This window comes from Panthera pardus, unplaced genomic scaffold (assembly GCF_024362965.1).
Source record: "Panthera pardus isolate Hobbes unplaced genomic scaffold, ASM2436296v1 HiC_scaffold_2, whole genome shotgun sequence".
Lineage (NCBI taxonomy): Eukaryota > Metazoa > Chordata > Mammalia > Carnivora > Felidae > Panthera > Panthera pardus.
Window position 1 is genome coordinate 58,279,988 of NW_026526765.1, and position 23,295 is coordinate 58,303,282.

At 39.9% G+C, this 23,295-nt stretch overlaps 1 protein-coding gene across 19 annotated transcripts in view; it reads left to right on the forward strand.

The window, feature by feature from the left end:
* Positions 1–23,295, forward strand: part of TENM2 (teneurin transmembrane protein 2) — a 1,291,038-nt gene that overhangs the window by 1,122,407 nt on the left and 145,336 nt on the right. For all 19 annotated transcript variants that reach the window (XM_053907069.1, XM_053907085.1, XM_053907075.1 and 16 more), the window contains 2 exons: positions 15,829–16,023; positions 21,963–22,163. In XM_053907069.1, the coding sequence (XP_053763044.1) occupies positions 15,829–16,023; positions 21,963–22,163 (396 nt within the window). The remainder of the gene's footprint in view (positions 1–15,828; positions 16,024–21,962; positions 22,164–23,295) is intronic.

The following is a 23,295-nucleotide window of genomic DNA, read 5'->3' on the forward strand; positions in this document are numbered from 1 at the left end:
CCAAGTAGTATTCCATTGTATATATAAGCCACATCTTCTGTATCCATTCATCAGTTGATGGACATTTAGGCTCTTTCCAAATTTTGGCTATTGTTGAAAGCACTGCTGTTCGGGACACTGGTCCGTGGAGGAGAGACTGGGGTGTCTAACAGTCCTCTTTATTAAACCTCCTTGCACCTACTTTGGTGCCCTGGAAGTCGCATGTGGTCTCTAAATGTTTGGCAACTTGAATTTAGGGTACAAGACTTGTAAAGATGAAAACATTGCCAGAAAATGGGCGAGACCCAAATGAGCACTGGAGAAGAAGGTTCTAATTTACCAGATTAATCATGTGATATGAATCAGCCAACTTTGAGGCACAAATTTAAATGCAGGGAAGGAGGGAGGGTCAGAGGGAAGGAGGAGGAATAAAAACAGAAAAAAAAAGTTTACATTGATCTCAGAGTTTATGTGACTTGTCTCAGAAGAGCACAGTTACTAAGCACAAAAGCAGTAGAGTTTGAATTTGTTGGGATTGAATCCATGCTCCTCCAGTTAGCTATACCCATTTTAAAAAATTACTTAACCTCCATGAGCCTTGGTTTTCTCATCTGTAAAATGGAGGTGAATTGAAATACTACCTGTTGCATTGCTGTGAGGACTAAAAGGTAAATTCATGTCAAGTGTATAGAGCTGTGCTTGACATGTATCAAGTGCTCCATAAATATTAGATAGCATTTGTCTTCATGAGTCTTTGAAATCAATGTTATTATCCTTATTTTACAGGAGAAACACAGACTTAAGGAAAGTTAGCTATTTGCCCAAGCACACATAGCATGGCCCGATTTTGAGGCTGAGTCTGGCTGACTCTGAGGCATATAGCCCCAGTGGCCACACAGGAGACAGGCTTGGCAGGAAGGCTCCCTGAATGGAGGTCAGTGACAACTGTCAAAGCCCCATGTGCAGCTCAGGCTGTCCGACCTGCTGGCTGGACTCTGCCTCATAACCTGCTTTCCCACCTCCCCATGAGTCGCTCCCCTTGGTGGACTTCTGCACTCAGGAGAGGAATAACAAGCCCCTTATCCCCTCCCTGCTGGTAGAGGGGTCCTCCCCACCACCCCAGAAACACCTCCCTCAGAACTTTCTTGGCCCAAAGAACCCCTCCCCCTTTTTCAGCTGGCCTCGCCTGTCTCAGTGAAAGACACTCAGGCCCCACCAATCCTCCATGGAATAAGCATAGATGCACCCCATGCATTGTCCCTTCAGACCCTCTGCCTTGCATACCTGTCTCCCTCTGTCCCCCTTCTCTCCCCACAATCCCCATTAATGCAGAAGGGCCAGGAGCCATGGTGGCTACCTGTATAGGTCATTCTACACCCCATGCAGTTTGATGGCTGAATCCTACCTCTCCTTCCTCCCACCCCTGACCTGAGAAAACATGCAGTTAATTCCTTGGCAGCAAGGGCCCAGGACAAGGGGCTTAAAGCAGATACACTTGGAAAACACTTTGCAGAAAGTGGCTGAGGCACTATGTGAAGGGTTTATGTTATTATCTCATTTTATCTGTATAACATACATCATCATCATCCCCATTTCGCAGCTAAGGAAACTGAGGCTCACAGAAATTAAGACACTTGCCCAGGTATGGAATTAGAACCATACTCATCAGAATCCCCTGTTAACACACAGCTTGCTCAGCTCCCTCCAGAGTGTCTGATTCAGTCAGTAGGTCTGGGGTACTAGCCCCAACCTGGGGAGCCTGTAAAGTATCCAAACCCTCGGGCCCTATGCCAGCCCCTCTGAATCAGAATCTGCATTCTAATGGGATCCCCAAAAGACGCTTGTGCACCTTCAGGTCTGAGTCTAGATCACGTTGCCCTTGAACTCTGCTGAGACTGTCCAATGATAACTGTGCCCAGGAGCAGTAAGGTCACTTTCATCCCTACCCCCAGCTTGCCGAACAGACATGGAGGAGGCTTGCCTCCACAGTGTACAAGGGACAGTGCCCATTATTTGGTGGCCCCAAGTGAGTCCACACCCACAGCCTCCAAAAGTGGCTGTTCACGTTTCCCATGCTTGCTGTATTACCAAACAAATCACTTCTCAGGACTTAAATCCATCAGCCCTCCCCCAAGTTAAATTGCTTTGGAAACTTAAAAACTTTTTTTTCCCCTTTATAGATGACTACATAAGTTGCCAAGCAGCCTTAGGAAGCAGAGTGCCTAACCCTGGGGGAACTTGCTGTTGATCTGATGCACAGAGTTAGGAAAGCAGTATGGTTTTAGGAAAACCTGTATTGGTAAATAAACCAGTGTTTAGAGAGGGAGTTGGCTGGGATGGGTGACTTGTCCCCTTATGATGGGGTGAGTCACAACACTTTTCTCTAATCAAAATGATAATAAAGTCACATCTACAAATTTCTTACTGTGTACCAGGCCCTGTACGTAGCACTTTATAGGCATTATTTCATCCTCTTAAAAACACAATGAGATAAGTATTCCTGAATTCTTGTCCCATTTTAAAGATAAGGAAATCAAGGCTGCAAATAGTGTACACAGTCACACAGCGAGTAAAAATGAAGAGAGATTCAGGCTGCCTCCTAAGCCCAGCTCTGCTCTACTGGCTGGGGAGACAGCAATGAATAAATAGACCCCCTAGGTCTTTCGAAAGCTTCCGTGCTTGTAGGTAACAAGATGCCAATAATTTGCAGACTCTTCTCCTTGCTTGAACCGTAGTAAGTAAAAAGCTACTTCATTTCTGGACTTGAGCTGCAGAAAGGCTTACCATGTACTATGAAGAATTTAAATATTCATTATGTAATTAATGTTGTTCAGTCACACACACACACACACACACACACACACACACACACAAACTTAGATGTTTTTTAAGAACGGCTTAAGCACTTACCGATTGAGAACTTTTATAACTCTCAAAATGGAGGCATCCCCATATCTCTACAGGTATTTTAAATGAATTGAATTAATCATAGGCTTAAAAGTCTCTTGTGATCTTCGTTAACTTCCCTGGGTTTAATTAAAACATCTGTGCACTTTTAATTTATCGATTCATCCAACTCATATGTCATGTTTTTAACACACCCCAGCATGCTCTGCATCATTTTTAACCCGATTTCCACTTAACTAAAGCAATTAAATTCACCCCGGATTAATTAAAGCATCCATACTTTCGTGCTTAAGTCAGCGTGTGCGTCTTTCCCCACATGGCTCCTGAATGTCAGAGATCTGACACACCTGATGAGTTTTTTGTCCTTCTGGAAATTCTTCCCTGAATCTCTTTCTTGCTTATTAATGTGCCATTTGACAGAACAGGAATGAGAAAGTTGGTGCACCTGAACTTTGGCCCTCTGAGCCAGAGACTCTGCCCCTGTCTGTCAGAAGCGCCCTCTGCTTTCTCCTTCTCTTCACAGGAGTCCTGCTGGATCTTGCCCTCACTGAGACCAACTAGTGTCTGAGTGTTCTAGGCAGGAAGTAGGGGTTGCTGTTTGGGTCACAGGTGACTATTGTGATCAGAATGGCTGATGATCTTTGCATTTGTACTTTTGTAATTGTTCCTTCTACTTTCCAACCTCCTCACTCTTCCTACACAAACAGTTCTTTATCACCCTGCCCATTTAATAGGGAGGGAAAACTGAGGCACTGATCACTAGGTTTCTTGGTTGGGCACAGTGAGCCAGGGAGCTATCCAGACAGTGACAAATTGTGCCCAGACCTTGAAGGCTAGTTTTCATTTTTGCCCCCACCAACTGGATTTGACAAAGCCCATTCCCTTCAGCCACAGCAGTCCTGGTGGTCTTTTAAATGTTTTTTTCCCAATATGATAAGCCAAGGATTATTTCTCCTCATTATTTTTATCTATACTTAATTAACTGCTAGTGAAGCTATGTGTCTTCTCATACTTTTATTGGCAGTTTACATTTCTATGTCCTTTGCCCAGGTTTTCATTCATCTGTCTCTTTTTTTATTGATTTGTAAGAGCTCTTTGTGTATTTCAGATATCAAACTCTACTCTGTAAAATGTGTTAAAAATATTTCTTCCCGGGGTTGGTCATCCCTTAATTTCGTTTAGGGCATTCTTTGTAGTAGAGAAAATATAAATCTTATGTAATCAAAGCTGATCTTTTCCTTCTCGGTTTCTGGAATCTGTCTTCCTTACATATCCTCTTCCCAAGAAAATAAAATTAGTCTTCAGTATTTCTTCTCATGCTTTTGTATTTTTTTTCTATTTAGATCTTTAATCTGTATGGAATTTTTTTCACCTTTATTGAGTAACAATTGACATATGTCACTGTTTAAGGCATACAACACAATAGTTTGATTTATATAGATGGTGAAGTGATCACAACTACCATTCATCCTCTCATATGGATAGCTTTCTCATAAAAAGAAAAGATAAAAGACAAGAGAAAAAAAAATTTCTTCTTGTGTTGCAAACTCTTGGGATTTTACTGTCTTCACTACTTTCCTATATATCATACAGCAATGTTGGCTACGGTCATCATGCTGTATATTACATCTCCAGTACTTATCTTCTAACTGGAAGTTTGTCCCTTTTGACTACCTTCCTCCAGTTCCTGCCCACCCCCCCACCTCTGGTAACCACAGGTCTGATCTCTTTTTCTATGAGTTTGGTTTTTTGTTGTTGTTGGTTTTCAGATTCCACATGTGAGATTGGACAATTTTGTTTTCCTCTGTCTGACATTGCCTTTAACATAGTGCCTTTAAGTTTCATCCATGTTGTTGCAAATGGTAGGATCTCCTCATTTTTTATGGCTGAATAATATTCCATTGTGTCTATATATCATAAGTTCTTTATTCATTCGCCCATCAGTGAACATGTAGATTGTTTCCATGTCTTGACTATTGTAAACAATGCTCCTGTGAACATGAGAGTGCAGATATCTTTTTCGAGTTAGTTATTGGTTTTGTTTACTTTGAGTATATTCCCAGAAGTAGAATTGCTGAATCACAGTGTTTCTGTTTTTTAAGGTTCCTTATACTGTTTTCTTTAGTGGCTATGCCAATTTACGGTTTTCTCTCTTGTCTTTTAATGATAATCATTCTAACATGTGTGAGGAGATATTTCGTTGTTTTAATTTTCATTTCCCTAATGGCTAGTGATGTTGAACATCTTTTCATGTACCCATTAGTCTTTCATATATCTTTTTTGTATTAAGTACTATTTAGGCCCTTTGCCCACTTTTAAATTTTTGTTTTTGTTTTTGTTTGTTTTTTCCATTTTGGTGTATGACTTCTTTATACATTTTGGATATTAACCTCTTATCAGATACACGGGGTTTGCAAATATTTTCTCCCATTCTGAGAGTTGTGTTTCACTGTGTTGATGGTTTCTTTTGCTGTGGAAAAGCTTTTTAGTTTGATATAGTCCCACTTGTTTATTTTTTATTATGTTGCTTGTATTTTAGGTGTCATATCCAAAAACTCATTAGCAAGACCCATGTCAAGGAGATTTGTTCCTATATTTTCTCTTAGAAGTTTCATGGTTTCATGTCTTACATTTAAATCTTTAATTTATTTTGAGTTGTTTTTGTGACTGGTGTAAGAGAGGGGCCCAGTTTTATTCTTTTACATGCAAATATCCAAATTTCCCAGCTCCATTTATTGGAAACCATCTTTTCTCCAGTAAATACCCTTGGCTCCCTTGCCAAATATTAGTTGACCATATATGCTTGGGTTCATTTCAGGACTCTCAATTCTGTTCTTTTGGTCTATGTGTCTGTTTTTATACTGGAACCATACTATTTTGATGACTATAGCTTTATAGTATAGCTTGAACTCACGAAGTGTGATATCTTCTGCTTTGTTCTTTCTCAGGATTTCTTTTTCTGTCTGAGGTCTTTTGTGGACCAAAATGCCATTGGAATTTTGATAAAAACTGCATTGTATCTGTAGATGATTTTTGGTAGTATCAACATTTTAACATTATGAATTCTTCAAATACATTGCATAGGATACCTTTCTGTTTATTTGTGTCTTCTTTGATTTCTTTCATCAGTGTTTTACAGTTTTCAGAGTGGAGATCTTTCGCTTCCCTAGTTAAATTTGTTCCTAAGTATTTTATTGCTTTTGATGCTATTGTAAATGGCATTAATTTCTTTCTTTATTTTTTACAACTTTGTTGTTAAGATATAGAAATACTACTGATTTTTTTACGTTGATTTTGTATCCTGCAACTTTATGGAATTCATTAATTAGATCTAAGTTTTCTGGTTGAATGTTTAAGATTCTGTGTCTATAAAATAATGTCATCTGCAAAAAGAGACAATTCTACATCTTCCTTTCCAATTTCAATGCCTTTTATTTCTTTTTCTTGCCTGACTGCTCTTACTAGTACTTCTAGTACTTTATTGAATAGGACTGAGAGTGGACACCCTTGTTTTATTCCTGATCTTAAAGGAAAACCTTTCAACCTTTCACTGTTGAGTATGATGTCAGCTGTGGGCTTCTCATATATAGGCTTTATTATGTTGAGATATATTCCTTCTTTGCCTAATTTGTTAGGAGTATTTATCATGAGTGGATGTTGAATTTTGTCAGAGGCTTTTTATTGTGTCTATTGAGATGATATTATTTTGTTTCCTTTTATTAACAGAATGTGTCACATTAATTGGTTTATGTATGTGAACTATCTTTACATCCTAGAGATAAATCCCACTTGATCATGGTGAATGATGTTTTTAATGTGTTGCTAAATTCAGTTTACTAGTATTTTGGTGAAAGTTTTGCATCTATATTTTTTAGGAATATCAGCCTGTAGTGTTCTTTTCTAGTAGTGTTATTTTCTGGTTTGGGTATCAGACAGTGCTAGCCTCATAAAATATATTCTCAGCCCCCTTGCCTGGATGGTAAGAAGAGGGGCCATTCCAGATTACTCTCATTTTCCCAAACAGGATCTCCAGTTGGGATTTTTTGGTAGAGTTTGAGAAAGATTTGTGTTACTTCTTCTTTAAATGTTTGGTAAAATTCACCAATAAATTTTGGTTCTGGGCTTTTCTTCATTGGGAGATTTTTTATTACTAATTCAATCTCCTTACTGGTAATTTGTTTATTCAGATTTTCTAAGAATTTTTCCATCTCTTCTAGGTTGTCCAATTTGTTGGTGTATAGTTATTCATGGTAGCCTTTTCTGATCCTTTGTATTTTTGTGTGGTCAGTTATTATGTCTCCTTTTTCATTTTTAAATTTGTTGATTTGGATCCTTTCTGTTTTTTTCTTGGTTAGTCCTGTGAGGGGTTTGTCAATTTTGTGTATCTTTTCAAAGAACCAACTCTTAGTTTGGCTAATCTTTCCTGTTGTGTATCTGTTCTCTACTTCATTTATTTCTGCTCGAATCCTTATGATTTCTTTTCTTCTGCTAACTTTGGCCTTAGTTCTTTATTTTTCTAGTTCCTTAAGGCATAGAGTTATGTTATTATTTGAGTTCTTTTTGCTTCTTAATGTAGGCATTTACTGCTGTGAACTTCCTAAGAACTGCTTATACTGCATTCCATAAGTTCTGGTATGTTGTATTTCTATATTCATTTGTCCCAAGAAAACTTTTTCACTTTTAGTTTCTTCTTTCATCATTTGTTTGCTCAGGAGGATGCTGTTTAATTTCCATGTTTTTGTGAATTTTCCCATTTTCCCCTTGCTATTGATTTCTAGTTTCAGATCACTGTGGTCTGAAAAGATATTTGTTATAATTTTAACCTTGATTTTTCTAAGACTTATTTGGTGCTCTAACATGTGGTCTATACTAGAAAATGTTTTATGTGCACTTCAGAAGAATGTATATTCTGGTGTTGTAGGATAGAAGGTTCTTTATATGTCTTTTAGGTCCATTTAGTCATACTGTTGTTCAAATCAGCTATTTCCTTATCAATTCTCTGTCTGGATGATCTATCCATTGTTGAGAATGGGGTATTAAAGTCCCCAACTATTATTATATTATCGTTTATTTCTCCTTTTAGCTCTATTAGTTTTCACTTTATGTATTTAGGTGCTTCAGTATTTGGTACATAAATATTTACAATTGTTTTTCTCTTATTTCTCTTATTGACCCCTGTATATAATGACTTTCCTTGTTTCTTTGTTTGTTTTTATCATTTTAAAAGTCTATTTGGTCTGGTATAAATATAGCTACCCCTCCTTTTTGTTGTTGTTGTTACCATTTACTTGAAATGTCTTTTTTTCCATCTCTTCATTCTCTGTGTGTCTTTAAGGCTAAAGTGAGTCTCTTGTAAGCAGCATATTGTTGGATCTTGTCTTTTTTCCTTTCAGCCACTCTTTGTATTTTGATTGGAAATTTTAATCATTTACATTTAAAGTAGTTATCGAGGGGCACCTAGGTGGCTCAGTGGGTTGAGCATCCCACTCTTGGTTTCAGCTCAGGTCATGATCTCGCAGTTTGTGGGTTCGAGCCCCAAATTGGGCTCTGTGCTGACAGCACAGAGCCTGCTTGGGATTCTGTCTCCCTCTCTCTCTGCCCCTCTCCTGCTCTCTCTCTCTCTCTCAAAAATAAATAAACATTAAAATTTTTTAATAAATAATTATTGATAAGTAAACACTATTACCATTTTGTTAATTGTTTTCTGCTGTTTTGTAGATCCATTGTTCCTTATTCCTTATCCTGCTTTTTTGTGTGTTTTGATATCTTTTGGCATTAGCATGCTTAAGCATCTTTATTGTATTCTTTTGTGTAATTGTTACAAGATTTTCCCTTGGGATTACCATGAGGGGTACATAAAATATCTTAAACTTATAATATCTTAAACTGATAACAACTTAATTTCAATAGAATTCATATATTTTATACTTCTCCCACTCACATTTTAGGCTATTGCTATTACAATTTACATGTAATTGTATAACTTAGAACTAGAGCTAGAGTTGTAAGTTAGTTATCTGCCACTATTACCATATTGCAAAATCTAACTATATATATATTTACCATTACCAGTGAGATTTACACTACGTTTTGTTTTGTTTTTTTTTTTTTTTTTGAGGTTAATTAGTATTCTTTCACTTCCACTCACAGAACTCCTTTAGAATTTCTTGTAGGTCAGGTCTGGTGGTCATGAACTCCCTCAGCTTTTGTTTATTTGGGTAGGTCATTATTCCTCCATTGTTTCTGAAGGACAGTTTCACCCAGTATAGAATTTTCAGTAGACAGTTATTTTTATTCAGTATTTGGAATATGTTATCCCAGTTTTTCCTGGCCTGAAAATTTTCTGTTGAGATGTCTGTTGATTGTTCCATACAGGCTTCCTTGTATATTACTTCTCTCTTTTATCTTGATTTTCTTAAAATTCTTTACCTTTGATTTTTGACAATTTAATTAATGTGTCTCAGTGTAGCCCTATTTGAGTTCAACCTATTTGTTTCAGTCTCATGGATCTAGATTTCCATTTATCTCCCTAGATTTGGGAAGTTTTCAGCCATTATTGGCTTTTAAATATACGTTCTGTCCCTTTCTCTTTATCTCATCTTCTGGAATTCAGATAATGTGAATGTTATCTGTTTTCATTGTGTCCTATAATTCCTGTAGGCTTTCTTCACTCTTTCATTCTTTTCTTTTTTGCTCCACTAACTGGGTAGTTTCCAATATTCTATCCTCCAGGTCACTGATTCTTTCTTCTGCATGGTCAAGTCTACTACTTTTGAAACTCTATATTGAATTCTCAGTTGGGCTATTATATTTTTCAACTTGAGTTTTGTTTTTGTTTTTGTTTTTTTGATGGTTTCTATTTCCTTGTCAAACTTCTCATTTTGTTTTTGCATTGTTTCGCTAATTTCATTTAGTTGTCTGTGTTTTCTTGGAGTTCACTGAACCTCCTTAAGAGGCTTATTTTGAATTCTTTGTCTCACAATTCATAGATCTCCATTTCTGTAGGATCAGTACAGTATAGAATTTTATAGTTTCCTTCAGTAGTGTCATATTTACCTAATTTTTTTGTGGTCCTTGATTCTTTATGTTGAGACTTCTCTTGCAGATTTTACAGGTTTGCTTTGGAAGATATAGTTCCTCACCAATCAGCTCATTTTGGGCTTCTGAATATGTCTTATGGTAATGTCCCTAGGCAGGTAGAGCCTGATATTATGGTCTGTTTTGGGGCAGGACAACTGTTTGAGCCCTGAGGACAAGGGTGAAGGGATTTTCCACTGGCTAAGAATAGTTGGATATGACTGCTGGCTTGGTTGTCTACCCAAGTGAAGCTATAGGATGGGCTTCATGGCTGCCTGGATTCTCTGGTCAGGCTTCATAAATGGTTAGAGCTAGGTATTATAGATGGGCTATGAATTAGTCAGGGCAACAAACCAGGACCCAAGGTTTGTACAGTTCATTGTTTGAGAGTTTGAATCAGGCCAGGGTATTCACTGAATTCTTGGTCATATGAGGCCACTCATTTTGCTCTACAGACAAAGGAAACCATAGGCTATGCTCTCTGTTCAAATGCCACTGTATGTAGGGTTGTTGAATGAGCTATGCAGGTTCCTTGGTCACACAGGCTGAAGGCAATATTCAGCATTAAGCAGGGCCACAAATTAGATTTCCTGCCAGGGCACTGTGGGGGAAGCCACTCTAAAACTAGTAAAACTCTTTGTTGTCTTAATGCAAGCTGACTTATACTCCAAGTTCTGGGGCCAAACAGGTCTACTGGCTTCGCTCTGCAAACTTGGCTCTACCTCCCCTATTCTCAGCTCTAGTACTACTGGGCCATGCAGCTTTCACATTTTTCTTACCAGCCCTGGTTAGATAGGGCGGAAAGACACACTCCACAGTGATTGGGGCTATGTCTCAGCCCCCTTGCCTATGCGGAAGGGAGAAGGAAGACTCCAGACTACTCTCAACTTCCAAACATGCTCTTCAGGTGGGAGGGGTTGAGAGCTACCTTCAGCCTTGGCATGAATTAATCCCCCTACTGTGAATAGCACAGAAAGCCTCCATGCGTGGTATTAGCTTTGCTTTGGGGGCAGTCAGATCTTCCTGTCTGCCTCTTGGCTCAAGCACAGTTGGACTACACAGCTTCCAGGAGCTGTTACCAGCCATTCTGGTCACATGGAGCTAGAAGAAACTCTTCACAGTGGGTAGGGCTATGATTCAGCTCCTTGCCTGGGTGTGGGCAAACTAGGCCCTAGAGCCCACAAAAGTCCTCATCTAAGAATCCAAATCAGGCAGATCTGCATCCCACCAAGTTCCCTGGTCAGAGTACTTCCCCACCTTGGTTCTGCAGATGAGCTCCTTGCAGAGACCTAGCAAGAAATGAAACTTCTCTTTCCTAACCCATTTTGCTGAGCACCAAGCTAATTCCACAATGTGGAAAGACCACGGGACACCAGTTTTGGTGTTAAGGATACTGAGCTTTGCTTTGCCTTTATCACCCAAATATTAGATCCTCAATTGCTTCAGGACAATCAGGCATCTTTATTTCTCCATCATTCTTTTCCTAGCACGTAACCCAGCTACTAGTACATATTAGGCTATTCATAAGTATTTATTGATTAACTGGGAAGTAAGACAACCAATTAATCGTTAGTGTTAGTTTGACAATTTACCCAGATTACTAGGTTCAAGTATTCTCAAGTCTCTTTTCCACAGAGACTTTCAATCATATTTCAAATAATTTTTAAAAGATACAACATTTGAGGGACTTCTGGGTGGCTCAGTCAGTTGAGCTTCCGACTTCGACTCAGGTCATGAACTCATGGTTTGTGGGTTCGAGCCCCGTGTCAGGCTTGCTGCTGTCAGTACAGAGCCAGCTTCAGATCCTCTGTCCCCCTCTCTCCCTCTAACCCTTCCCCACTCATGCTCACTCGCTCACTCTCTCTCTCTCTCTCTCTCGCAAAAATAAATAAACATTAAAAAAAAAAAGAAAACAGAAGATATGGGTGGCTTGTCCTGTTACTTCCCACTGAGCAAATAACACTGATAATTCATTTCATCCCTTACAGAGAACTTGGGGGAGAAAAAAACCCTGCAGCTTGATCATTAAAATGAGCTTTACACATTTAGGTGAATCTAAATTGTGTCATTTTTTTTTTGTCATCAGCCTGTTAACTTGTCATTTGTTAGTGGCAGCAGTAATTTATTTTTCTTCTGCGTGAGTCTTAGAGCTTCTATTTACTAGATTTGTAAAACAAGAATAGTCACTTTGTGCAAACATTTTAATTAATTTTAAATAGTAGCTTGAATGCGCAATGTTCTGCTACTGTAAGCCTCAGGAAGAGGAGAGAGAGGCAGGGACATCAAACACTCCACATGTGATTCCAAAACCACCTCCCACCCACAACCAGAGAAGATTGCAGGAAGAAGAAGATGAACTCTTTCCATTAGTATTATTTGATAGCCTGGTGGTGGTGGTGGTGGAGGTATGTATGTGCGTGCATGCACACGTTTGAGACACACTGCATTTTTTATTTTATTAACCCTTGAAGTCATTTTGGAGGTTCAGTCTGGAATTTCAAGAGGGAACATCTGGTCATTGTAAACCATGTGTCAGCTACTACTTTGAGTCCTTGCATGCATAATTGCACTTAATGCTCCCATTAACTCTGAAAAATGATACATTGAAGATAAAATTGGATTTCAGAGAAATGCAGTGATCTGGCCAAATTCCCAAAGCTGGTAAGTGACAAGCCAGGTTTTTAAGCCCAGGTCTTTCTGACAACAAAATTTTTGCTCTTTCTGCTTCTGCTCCATATTACCTCTGGGCAGAGCATGGAGTCAAGAGTTGTTTGTCCTATAAACTGTCATTTAAAGAAAACAATCATGTAGATTTGTGATAGTAAAAATATAAGAAAAGTTATGAATATGGGAGGTCCCCACATTCGGCCTCTCAAATGAGGATCAGGCTGAGCCTTACATACTGTGACAGTCTGCGTTGAGTTATGTCTGAGAATGAATCAGTTACTCCTGAGGGATGTTGCTCTCCATGCAGGTGAGCCCAGGGACCACTAGAAGGCTCTCATCTGGCTTTTGCATTCGCCCCCAGTGGCACCTGGATCACTAGAAAAATTCATTCCTCTTTAAGCTGCTTCCACTTTTTTATGTGGCATCAGCCAAGTCCATCCAGTGCCTTGCTTTCCAGAGAATACCACAGTGTTTTGCATTTCTTACCACACTCCCAGTGGTCATGCAGCAAACATACTGAAGGAAAGCTGCATTTAGAATGTGGAGAATTCTCTGACCTGACGAGTCTCCATTTCTTCCCCTGAGTAATTTAAGTAGGTCACATTTTAAATTTGATTTCCCAAGCACCTGGTTTTAAATAAAATCCATTCTTACCTTCTAGACAATCCTATTTTTTTTTCACCACATGGAGTTTATACAGAAGAGAAATAGTTGCAGTATGAATAAATAAAATAATTGTAACTATTTTATCAATTAATAAAGATAATACTTATTCACCCCTTACTTTCTACCCTCTTCCACCCTTTGAGAGGAAAGAAGGTACAGTGGGGGTCCAGTGGGGTGATTGGATGTAACTTTCTCTGCTGTTCATGGAAGCTTGTCCAATATATAATCCTCAACTCAGAAACAGCCCTTGGAAGCTCATTTCACTGTATGCGTGGCCACCCTTCTCACTAGTTTCCTATTTCAGTGGGCTAGAGTAGAAGTGGGGTAAGAAATGATGCCGATTCTAGTCTTGCCAGTAGAAGATATCTTTAATGTTACCTAGATCAAAAATGGAAAGTGGATTTTCTCTTGAAATGCCAATTCTGCCTTCTTGCAGGTCTCAACCTGGGCACTGCATTGAAGGTTTGAGGCTCTGTCTAGGCTCAGGGCAACAAGATGCCATGATCAATTGATGATGCCTGCAGAGGTACAGGAAGGGAGAATAGTAATTTCCATCACACATTTGCCATTCCTGACATAGAACTTAGCATATTTCATGAGAAACTGACATGGAACAAATTTACTTTTTCTTCAGAGCCCTCTCAAAACTTTTCAAAAGACCATACTTTTTCTCATGCTTCCTCACATTTGCACAGTCCCTAACCTGTATCTTGGGCACCCTGGGTTCAAAGCTTTCTTCTACCCTGCCTTAGACAATCAGCATGTATAGCAACTCTGTACAGACCTCTGCTAAAGTATCCTGGAATAGAAAGCATGCTCTCTACATTTAAAGAGAGTCTATCCAGAGTCAATTATGTGGCTTTGATGTTCTCACTTTTGAACTCATTTTTCTCTGGTAGATTCAGAAGGATGAGAATTCTGCTAAGAATCATAGCCCAAATAATTTCCACAACTATCCTATAATAAAACACTGGGGGGAGGGCAGGACATCCCTCAACCATATGTCAACTTTAAGATGTTTTTGTTTCAGAAAAGTTTGCAATTAAGTTACAAACCTCAGAAAAAGGTACCAGGTGTGCAGCATGAGGTTTATTCCACAAACTGTGTTTTCCATGTCTTTCATAAATGGCCATTTAGTGCTTGCCATAACCTCCTAGTTGACGATGTCTAAATATTAGAACACAGGAGAAATATTTACTTACATCAACATTGATGACTGCAGAGCTAAAAGGAAATCAACAGTGATGAACATGGTCCTGTCCTCAAGGGGTTTACTAAATCTCCGGGAAATTAGACTCTCACAGAAGGAAAGCTAATTACTATAAAAACAAGATAGATACATGACAACAGGGGACAGTTGATGAGGCAGGGTGGCACCACTTACTGCAGCGATCTAATTGGATCCCTGTCCTGTGACACAATTTGGTCTGTACACATACATGTACATGTAAAATTCTCAGAACCCATGCATTCCAAATCATGGGTAAACCAGGAGTCTCTGAAACATCTCTCTTGGTCATTTCTGAAGGCCCCTGAGTGCCAGCTCCAAAGCAGGCAGTTGTGCCCTCCTTCTAGGCCCAAAATGAGAAGCCACATTGGAAACTTAGGTTCTTTACAAACCGATTCTGAAAGGAAGAGTCCAAAGACTGAAGGTGACCACTAAAATCCCAGTCTTGATCTCTAAAAGTGGTGAATTGGCACATTTGAGCTGAGATTGGTGAAAAACATTGGGTAATCTCATACCAGATGGTCCTTGATGACTTTCAGCCCTCTTCCTCTGCACAAATGCAGGGGAGTCCCAGCTGGGACAGGAACCACTACAAGTTTCAGATCTTCGGTTTGCCCTCCCCTTCTTGATTTCTTTTTCTTAATAGTCCAGACATGTTTAGTCTATTCTTTATTACACATTTATCTCTTTGTAGTCTAGATAAGGAAGCTAAAACATAAAGAGATTGAGTGTGTCAACCACAGCCCATCCCACTTCTTTTTAATGGACGTAAAGTTGTCAGGAATAGAAGCCAATTAGCTAAATACTCAGCAAAATGGATCCTAATCTCCTGTACCACTAATAATAACACATGAATCCATGTAGCTTGATCAAGTGCACAGCTTAGAGTTGGGCCAACTTGCTTTCTAAGGGGACTCCCCCTCTTTTGAGCTTTGTGGCTTTGGCTGCCTAATCTGACCAGTCTGAACTTCATCTGTAAAACAGGCATCCAGAGTCTAGCCTCCACCTCATAGAATGATTATGGTGATTAAGGAATAAATTGTACATAGGGCATTTGACCCTTTGCCTGGCACATAATAAGCATCTAATTGGTGGTAGCTGCTGTTACTAGTAGCATTTTTGTTGTTGTCATTGTGATAGTAATTGTTTATTTGAAGATGGCTCCGCACCTCCATGACCAGAGTTTCCAACCTCTAACATTGCAAACAAAGCTGAAATGCCAGGTGGGCTCTGCCTCCATAGACAGACACAACCCTTCAGGCACTGCCCCCTGTGACCTGGTGTTCTGTCTCTGGTTTTTGCAGCTGCCTGCCCCGTCCTGTGCAGTGGAAACGGACAATATTCCAAAGGGACGTGCCAGTGCTACAGCGGCTGGAAAGGCGCAGAGTGTGATGTGCCCATGAATCAGTGCATCGATCCTTCCTGCGGGGGCCATGGCTCCTGCATTGATGGGAACTGTGTGTGCTCCGCTGGCCACAAAGGCGAGCACTGTGAGGAAGGTAAGTGCTGCAGGGCCAGGCTGGGCAGCAGCAGAGGCGGGAGGATACTACAGGCTCAGACGTTTGCTAAGGAGCCCAATCCAAGGCTCCGCATTTTGCAAAGGAAACTTCAACATTTTGCGCAGAGAACTTCAAATGCCTTGGGTTTTGTAGACTTCTGAAGTTGTAGAAAACACAGGGCTGTGGAGGGGTTCTGGAAGGAATGCTTTGTTTACCCTTCTTTATGTTAATTGGCTACTTCTTTAAATTGCTTTCTCTGCCTTTATCTTTCTTCTCTTTTCCTGTAACTCCTCCTTCCCCCCCTTCCTGCTCCTTCTTTACCCTTTTTTCTTTCTTCTACTTCCCGATCTTCTTCTTTTCTTCTGCTTTATTTAAAATCCTCTGATTTAAGGGGTGCCTGGGTGGCGCAGTCGGTTGAGCGTCCGACTTCAGCCAGGTCATGATCTCGCGGTCTGTGAGTTCGAGCCCCGCGTCAGGCTCTGGGCTGATGGCTCGGAGCCTGGAGCCTGGAGCCTGTTTCCGATTCTGTGTCTCCCTCTCTCTCTGCCCCTCCTCCGTTCATGCTCTGTCTCTCTCTGTCCCAAAAATAAATAAAAAACGTTGAAAAAAAAATTTTTTTTTAAATAAAAAAATAAAATAAAATCCTCTGATTTGGGAATTACTAAAGCTATCCAGAAAAATAAATAAATAAACAAGAATCCTTAATCTCCCTGTGTTCCCCATAGTTGTTTTATTTTTTTTTTAACTGCCCCTGGTAATCTAGTACCCATATATGTATGTGTACATTTTACAAAAATTAATACCAACAGAAAGCAGTCAGACTTGAAAGACAATAGACAGCCATGTCATTTAGAGACACGTTGTAGGGCACATTGTCCTGGTAACCTAAATCACACAGAATTAGAGGAGGGTGGGTGTGTAGCACAGGACTGGAATTTGGTGAATTCTGAAATGCTCAGTATAACATGCATTCTGGTGGCCTCTAGCACCCATGGGAAAAGTTAGGGGTGTAATAAACTGAATCCAATCTGAAAAGACACTATCAGAGATGAGACTCAGTGAGCAGGAAGGCGGCATGGAGGAGGCAGTACAGGGATTGAGAAGGAGCACCACTCTGGAGCTGATCAGAAGCCAGCTACAGTCCTAGTCACTCTGGTTAGTGCTTGTAGAAGAGTTATTTGGTACAAGGTGTTGAGACCTATAAGGCGAAGGAACTCTGACAAACTGCCTGTCACTCTTCCCCCTCTGTATTTGTGCTTCCATAGTACAGTCTCGGCTTGTTCATCTCTTGTTTCTCTCAATATAAAGCATGAACGAGAGTTCGTAGTCAGGTAAGAGCCTTGATGCTCTCTATCCCTGGCCCACTCCCACCCTTTGAATTGGCTCAGTTGTTATTTTCCAGCTGAGCACCTTTCTTCTACATGTGTCTGCCAGGCAAACATTCCCGTGCAACTCAAACAGCACTTTTCCCTCCCACATTCCCAGTGGAAAAAGTGTCAACTCACCCAACAAGCTAAGGGGAAAAGTGAAGCCCACCACCTACCCCATGTGAAATAACTTGAGAGGACCACACAGAATGTCCTCCTAGAAAAGACTCTGTTAGGTGCCATATGCCTGTGTTGCCTCTCAGCTTCTCACTGCCAAGCTGAGAAAAAGGGGCCTCAGGTGCTATGAGGTTCTCAGATTCAAGTGGATCTGTTCTCCCATCCTGTTAAGTAATAGATCTCCAGGGTTCTATTAAAAAAAAAATCATTACAGCCCTCACGACAAAGTAATGACAGTAGCTTATCCTTAGATAAACATACAAAAGCTCTCCTTCTGAAATCTCCCATTTCATAGTTTTTAGAACTATGGCTACAAAGAGTCAGCTTCCATGACATTATTCTTCTAAGATTTTCCAATACATCAGTGGTAATGCCATTAATGGGACCCAGAAGTCTGACCCCCAGATCTTCATTTGCTCAACACTCTATATGTTTTTTTCCCCTCTATTATAAAAGGTAGCCTCCCTCCATCTGCATCATAAAACCAAATTGGGAGTTTGGATAGAGGAAGGACTGATTTAATAACCCTGCTTGAAAGGTTAAAGTTCTTAAAGATAAATGGATTGCAGAAGGCAAAGCTGCATTTGCTGAAAACATGGGAGAGGCCAATAACATGACAAGAAAGGTTAAAACGACCTTTTGCATACATCATTTGGCGAGAACGAAATGATAAAGCAATGACATTGCCCGTCTTAGAATTTTTTTTCCCTCCAGTAAAGATTGTACATATCTTTGTGAGTAGAATTTCAAGTGATTTCTCAACTTTCTTACTCTACCAACCAGTCTTATTTCAATGTTCGGAATGAATTAACCATCCAACAAAACAAGAAAGCCACGTGGATCATTATAAAAGGATGAAATCTCCTCTATTGATTTCTGCAACCCAAAAAGAATGAATTGAGGTGATTCATATGCTGTTTTCAAAATAGGAAATGGAATCAGAAGCTCTGGATCAGCACTTTTTCTTCCATTTAGCTTTTTTATTTCTGATATTCATCATAGTCATAACGTTCAGACAATTTACCTGAAATGGCCATGGCAATGAAATCAATAGTTGCCATCCTCCATTTTTGCTGTATAAACATTGTTGTACTATTAACAAATTTGCACAGGAACATGAAAGGACGGATTCACGAGGTTTCATTTAATGATATCTGGGGGAGTGGGCAGGTGATGAGAGAGGAACGGACATATTAGTTCAAGTCAGCCATGTTTTCTTGTCAGTTTCATGGTTGAGTCATTTTTCAATGACATTTAACTTCATAAATGTAATTCATGGTTCTTCAGGGGTTTATAGTACATATTGTTTGTAAAATTCCTTGACCTCTTTTTTTATCCTTAGGGATAGAAATTGCATTCACAACCCTTTTTTGTCAAACCTACAGAGGGCCCAAGACTAAATGAGTTCTAATGATTTCAGCTGCCAAGGGGCTGGTGTTGTAAGGCACATGGTTCTTAGCTGGTAAAGGCCACTGTCCCCCTTTTAAGTGTAACACTGTTTCTATTTATAAAGCTTTGTAAGATGCCATAGTCCCTCCTGCCTGCTAAAGATTCTAAGGATGTGGCCACAAGACCATCTCATGAAATTGGAACCAAATTTAAAATTCATAATGAAACCGCTCTTCTTAAAGTCTGGATTTAGTTACTCCATCAGCTGCTGTAATTGTATAGCACAAAAAGCATATTTACTTGTATAACTGAAAGGGTTGGCTCATATATCTAGATACAATAAATGATTCTCTTGATGACATTCCACTCCTGGACTAATATATCTCAGTGGATTTTCTTCTTTTCTCCATACTATAATTTAAGATAGAGAAGAGAAAGCTAACTTGTCTGGAAGAAAAACTATATTTTCTTATTTTCTTTTAGGGAGGTGTATATTACTTTTTATTTCATCCTTTTAAGAAAAAGTGTATGGTATGCTTTTTTTAAGTTTTTGAAAGCTCCTAGCTGTTGGCACCTCACCAAACATTTTAAATAGCTAATTATAGATGGAGGGTAGTTTTTGAGACACATAGCACATGAGATATCTCTGTGTATATTTTGATTTTGCTGTATTAAAGATGGGCAGAGAGGAAAAAAATACAACTTTGGGATTTCCTTGTATTAGAAGAATATGGACAAGATTGATTCTGAATGAATTAGCTCATATTGTACAGATCCCAAATGACACAGCATGCTTCCCAAAAGCAAGAAGTTGTTAGCACCATTTCTTTGTTGTTAGTTCTCCATAGTTTTTCTCGGTAATGACAAATGCTTTATAGCAGTCTGCCATTCATTCCTGTAGCAACTGGGTATTGAACACCTACTATATTTTTTGACTGTTCTAAGCACAAGACAGACGCCAAAGACATTGCACAGCCGTAAATGTCTTCTATTTGTTTGAAACTTTCGATTCATTTACCTCCAGATGCACTCCACCATCCTGAGAAAATTTGAAGGTGTTAGAAAAGGTTATATCATCAGAAGTGATAATACAGAAGACAATGAATTCAACCGTTAAAGTGATTGCAACCAGAGCAAGTAGCATCATCATAAACGTCTCCACCTAATAATAAATCACTGAAATTCCCCTTTCTGAGAGTGTATTTTTTATTTTTTTATAATCAATGGCAGCTTCTGTTTCCCCATGGCTCAAATAGTTTTGAGCTGGTTTTCATAAATAATATCTTCCTGAGAAGATTCAAATGGATCAGATCAGAAACATGTCTTTACACTGAAAATTCATATTGTTGCCTCAAGGGAGCACTGCTCTTTGGAAACTTCATGGAATACTGTGATTTCTAATAAACTCAAGTTCCTGATTTCTGACATACCCCAGAATGAAATCATTTGTGGCATGGGTAATCTAAATAATGTCATATTTAGAGCCAATGTATCATCAATTTTAAAACATACCATTATTTTGTATGCCATAAGAAGAAAAAAAGTTGATACTATGGTACAAAAAGCTGGGACCCCAAAGGGTTGCCATTTCAGTGTCATGGTGAACTATTTAAGAGGCCAAAAATCGTGTATGTTTCAATCTTGGCATCAGGCAAAGAGAGAAATCAAAATCTCTGAGAATTTGAACTACACGATGGCACACATGCACATGAGGGACTAAATTACAGCAGCAGAGTGGTCCAAAAAACCTCAAGAAAAGAATTTAAAGTGGTCTCAAGCTGGCTGTGCCCCCAGTTGACGGCAGAAGAAAATGCTTTAACCTAGGCCGAGAGGGCTGATTTCCGAGCTGTTAAAATGAAGAAAATGTATGTCTTAGCTAAATAAGGTGATGAGACTTTCCTATTTCTCTGATTCACAAGACAACATCTGAGCTCTCTGTAAAACCACTATTTGCCATCCAAACCCCATGGTGTACATTTCTCTCATCTTCAAATGCCATTGTATCATTTGTTAGAAATACCTAAGGAAGTTGATCTTCCTCTAAAAAGCCCTATTTATCCAACTCTGGGGCTGGATGAACATCCAAGGTTTGGAGTCAAATTCCCATGCAAAAGTCCTGTTGTTGAGAACTGGATTTGGCAGCTCACTTTGAGTTGAATCTAGAGTAGGAATCTTCAAGTTACCTACTGGATGCATACCCACCCTGAGTACTTAGATGGCCAAACAGACCATAAAACTAGCAAGAATGACAGTGACCAAAACCTGACCATTAACTCTTCTGACTGACAGTCTGAGGGAATGTCAGTGCCACAGCTAGAGACTCCCCCATTCAGTCCACTCATGATTATATTTAGGAAGATTACCTCTTTGGGATCATTTCCATACCTAGCTTCACCCCTTCTATCCTGCTTTTTTCACTGACTCCTGTTGTAGATGTGTGACAACGAATGGAAACTACTTTTAAACTTAGCCTAAGTGAAATTTAATTAGGAAAGTGACTCATTTATAAGTTTCATTGGTTTTCTTTTTAATCCTTTGTTACCTTCTGAAGTCAAATATTAGTGAAGTTAGAATGAGCCTTCTTTTTCTCTCTGATAGTGAGGGATAATTGGGTTTGGGGATACATGTAGAGATATCACCAGTATTCATGTTCCAGGCTCAGAAGCTCTGATATGATATAATTAAAGTACTAATGTTTAGAAGTACAAGGTTCTCAACATTGAATGACACACCTCTATATCTGGTTCCCCCTAAAGCTCTGCTTGAGAAATCCCCTCTCTCTCTTACATTCTCTTCAAGTTGGAGATTCGGTGTTTGGGCACATAAAAATCCTTGAATTCTTTATGGGTTGTTCTTCAAGAGACCACGTAAGTATTACCTGGGCTGCTCCATTTGCTCCCAAGAGGATAAGAATTAGTGAATCACTGGCTTCTTCAGCGGCAAGGTGGTGTCTCATGGCCCACCCCCATAAGTGATAAATACTTGTCCTCTTTGTTTTTTTTTCAGTTGATTGCTTGGACCCCACCTGTTCCAGCCATGGGGTCTGTGTAAATGGAGAATGCCTTTGCAGCCCTGGCTGGGGTGGTCTAAACTGTGAGCTGGCAAGAGTCCAGTGCCCAGACCAGTGCAGTGGGCATGGCACTTACGTCCCCGACACAGGTCTCTGCAGCTGTGATCCCAACTGGATGGGTCCCGACTGCTCTGTTGGTAAGCCAAGAAGTTTCCTCCTCGCTTTTCCCAATACTCATGCCCTATGGTCTTCCATGAGCACAAATGGATGGGAATCTACTCTTCTCACTGGGATAAAGGGACTTAGGTTAATTGCATAGGGCCTATCATACTCTCTTCTCAGTCATGAAGTCTGTGATCCTGAGAAACACACACACACAAAAATACCGCAGGTTCTTGTGCCTCGTTTGTTCCATCACTACAAATGGATGAGGGGCCCGGGAGGAATGCTTCCATTTTCATTATAGGTTTTCTTATGCACACTCCCTAAAGGTACCAGAAAACAAAACAGAACAATTCAGTCCCAGACAAACTGAATGGAACGTCCTATAAAACAGAAAAGAGGCTCCCTTGGGGTGCTGTGTGAACATGTTATAAAGCTCTGCAATACTCCAGTGACAGGAAAATAATGAAGTTGCACTATACACTTTATTTTCCTAAAATTAAGAGTATGTGTCTTCCCTCCCGAGTGACCCTAAAAGGGAACGGTTCAACAGTTCAAGCCAGTCCCAACCTACCTGAGAATGGTTCCATTCACAGTGACAAGTGCCTATCCAAGCAAGCGATCATCATTCCGCCCCCTTCCTCTGGGTAGTGAGACAGCTGTCAGATTGCCATGGCAATCAGGAAGGGAATATATGTGAAGCTTTGCCTACAATGGGAAAGAAATGAATATTTCATTCCAAAAGAAAAAAAGAGTCCGTTAAAATGGGCTATTTTGAGACGTCTTCTAAGCCCACTCACCTCTGGATTCCACACTGATGCTGGTGGTCCAGGCCACGCTCTGCAGAGGATGGGGAAGGGGAAGCCCTCAATCTGAGACCCAACCGTGTTGCCTACATGCTGTGTGACTTTGAGTGAGTCACTTCCCCTCCTGATTGGGTTTTCCCTCCCCTGGCACAATGAGCCATGCCTCCCTTAACAGTCTGTCGTAAGGATGAATGTCTGGCACGTGCTTGTCCTCGAGTGAGAGGTCTGGAACGCCAGCGAGTGTTTATCTGTCTGTCTGTCTCCTCCCCAAGCACAAAAGACTTTGAGCTCCTTTGAGAAAGAGGCTGTGTAAATGCAGCACAATCATAGAGGTCATCATTGCCACAAGGTGCCGATCTGG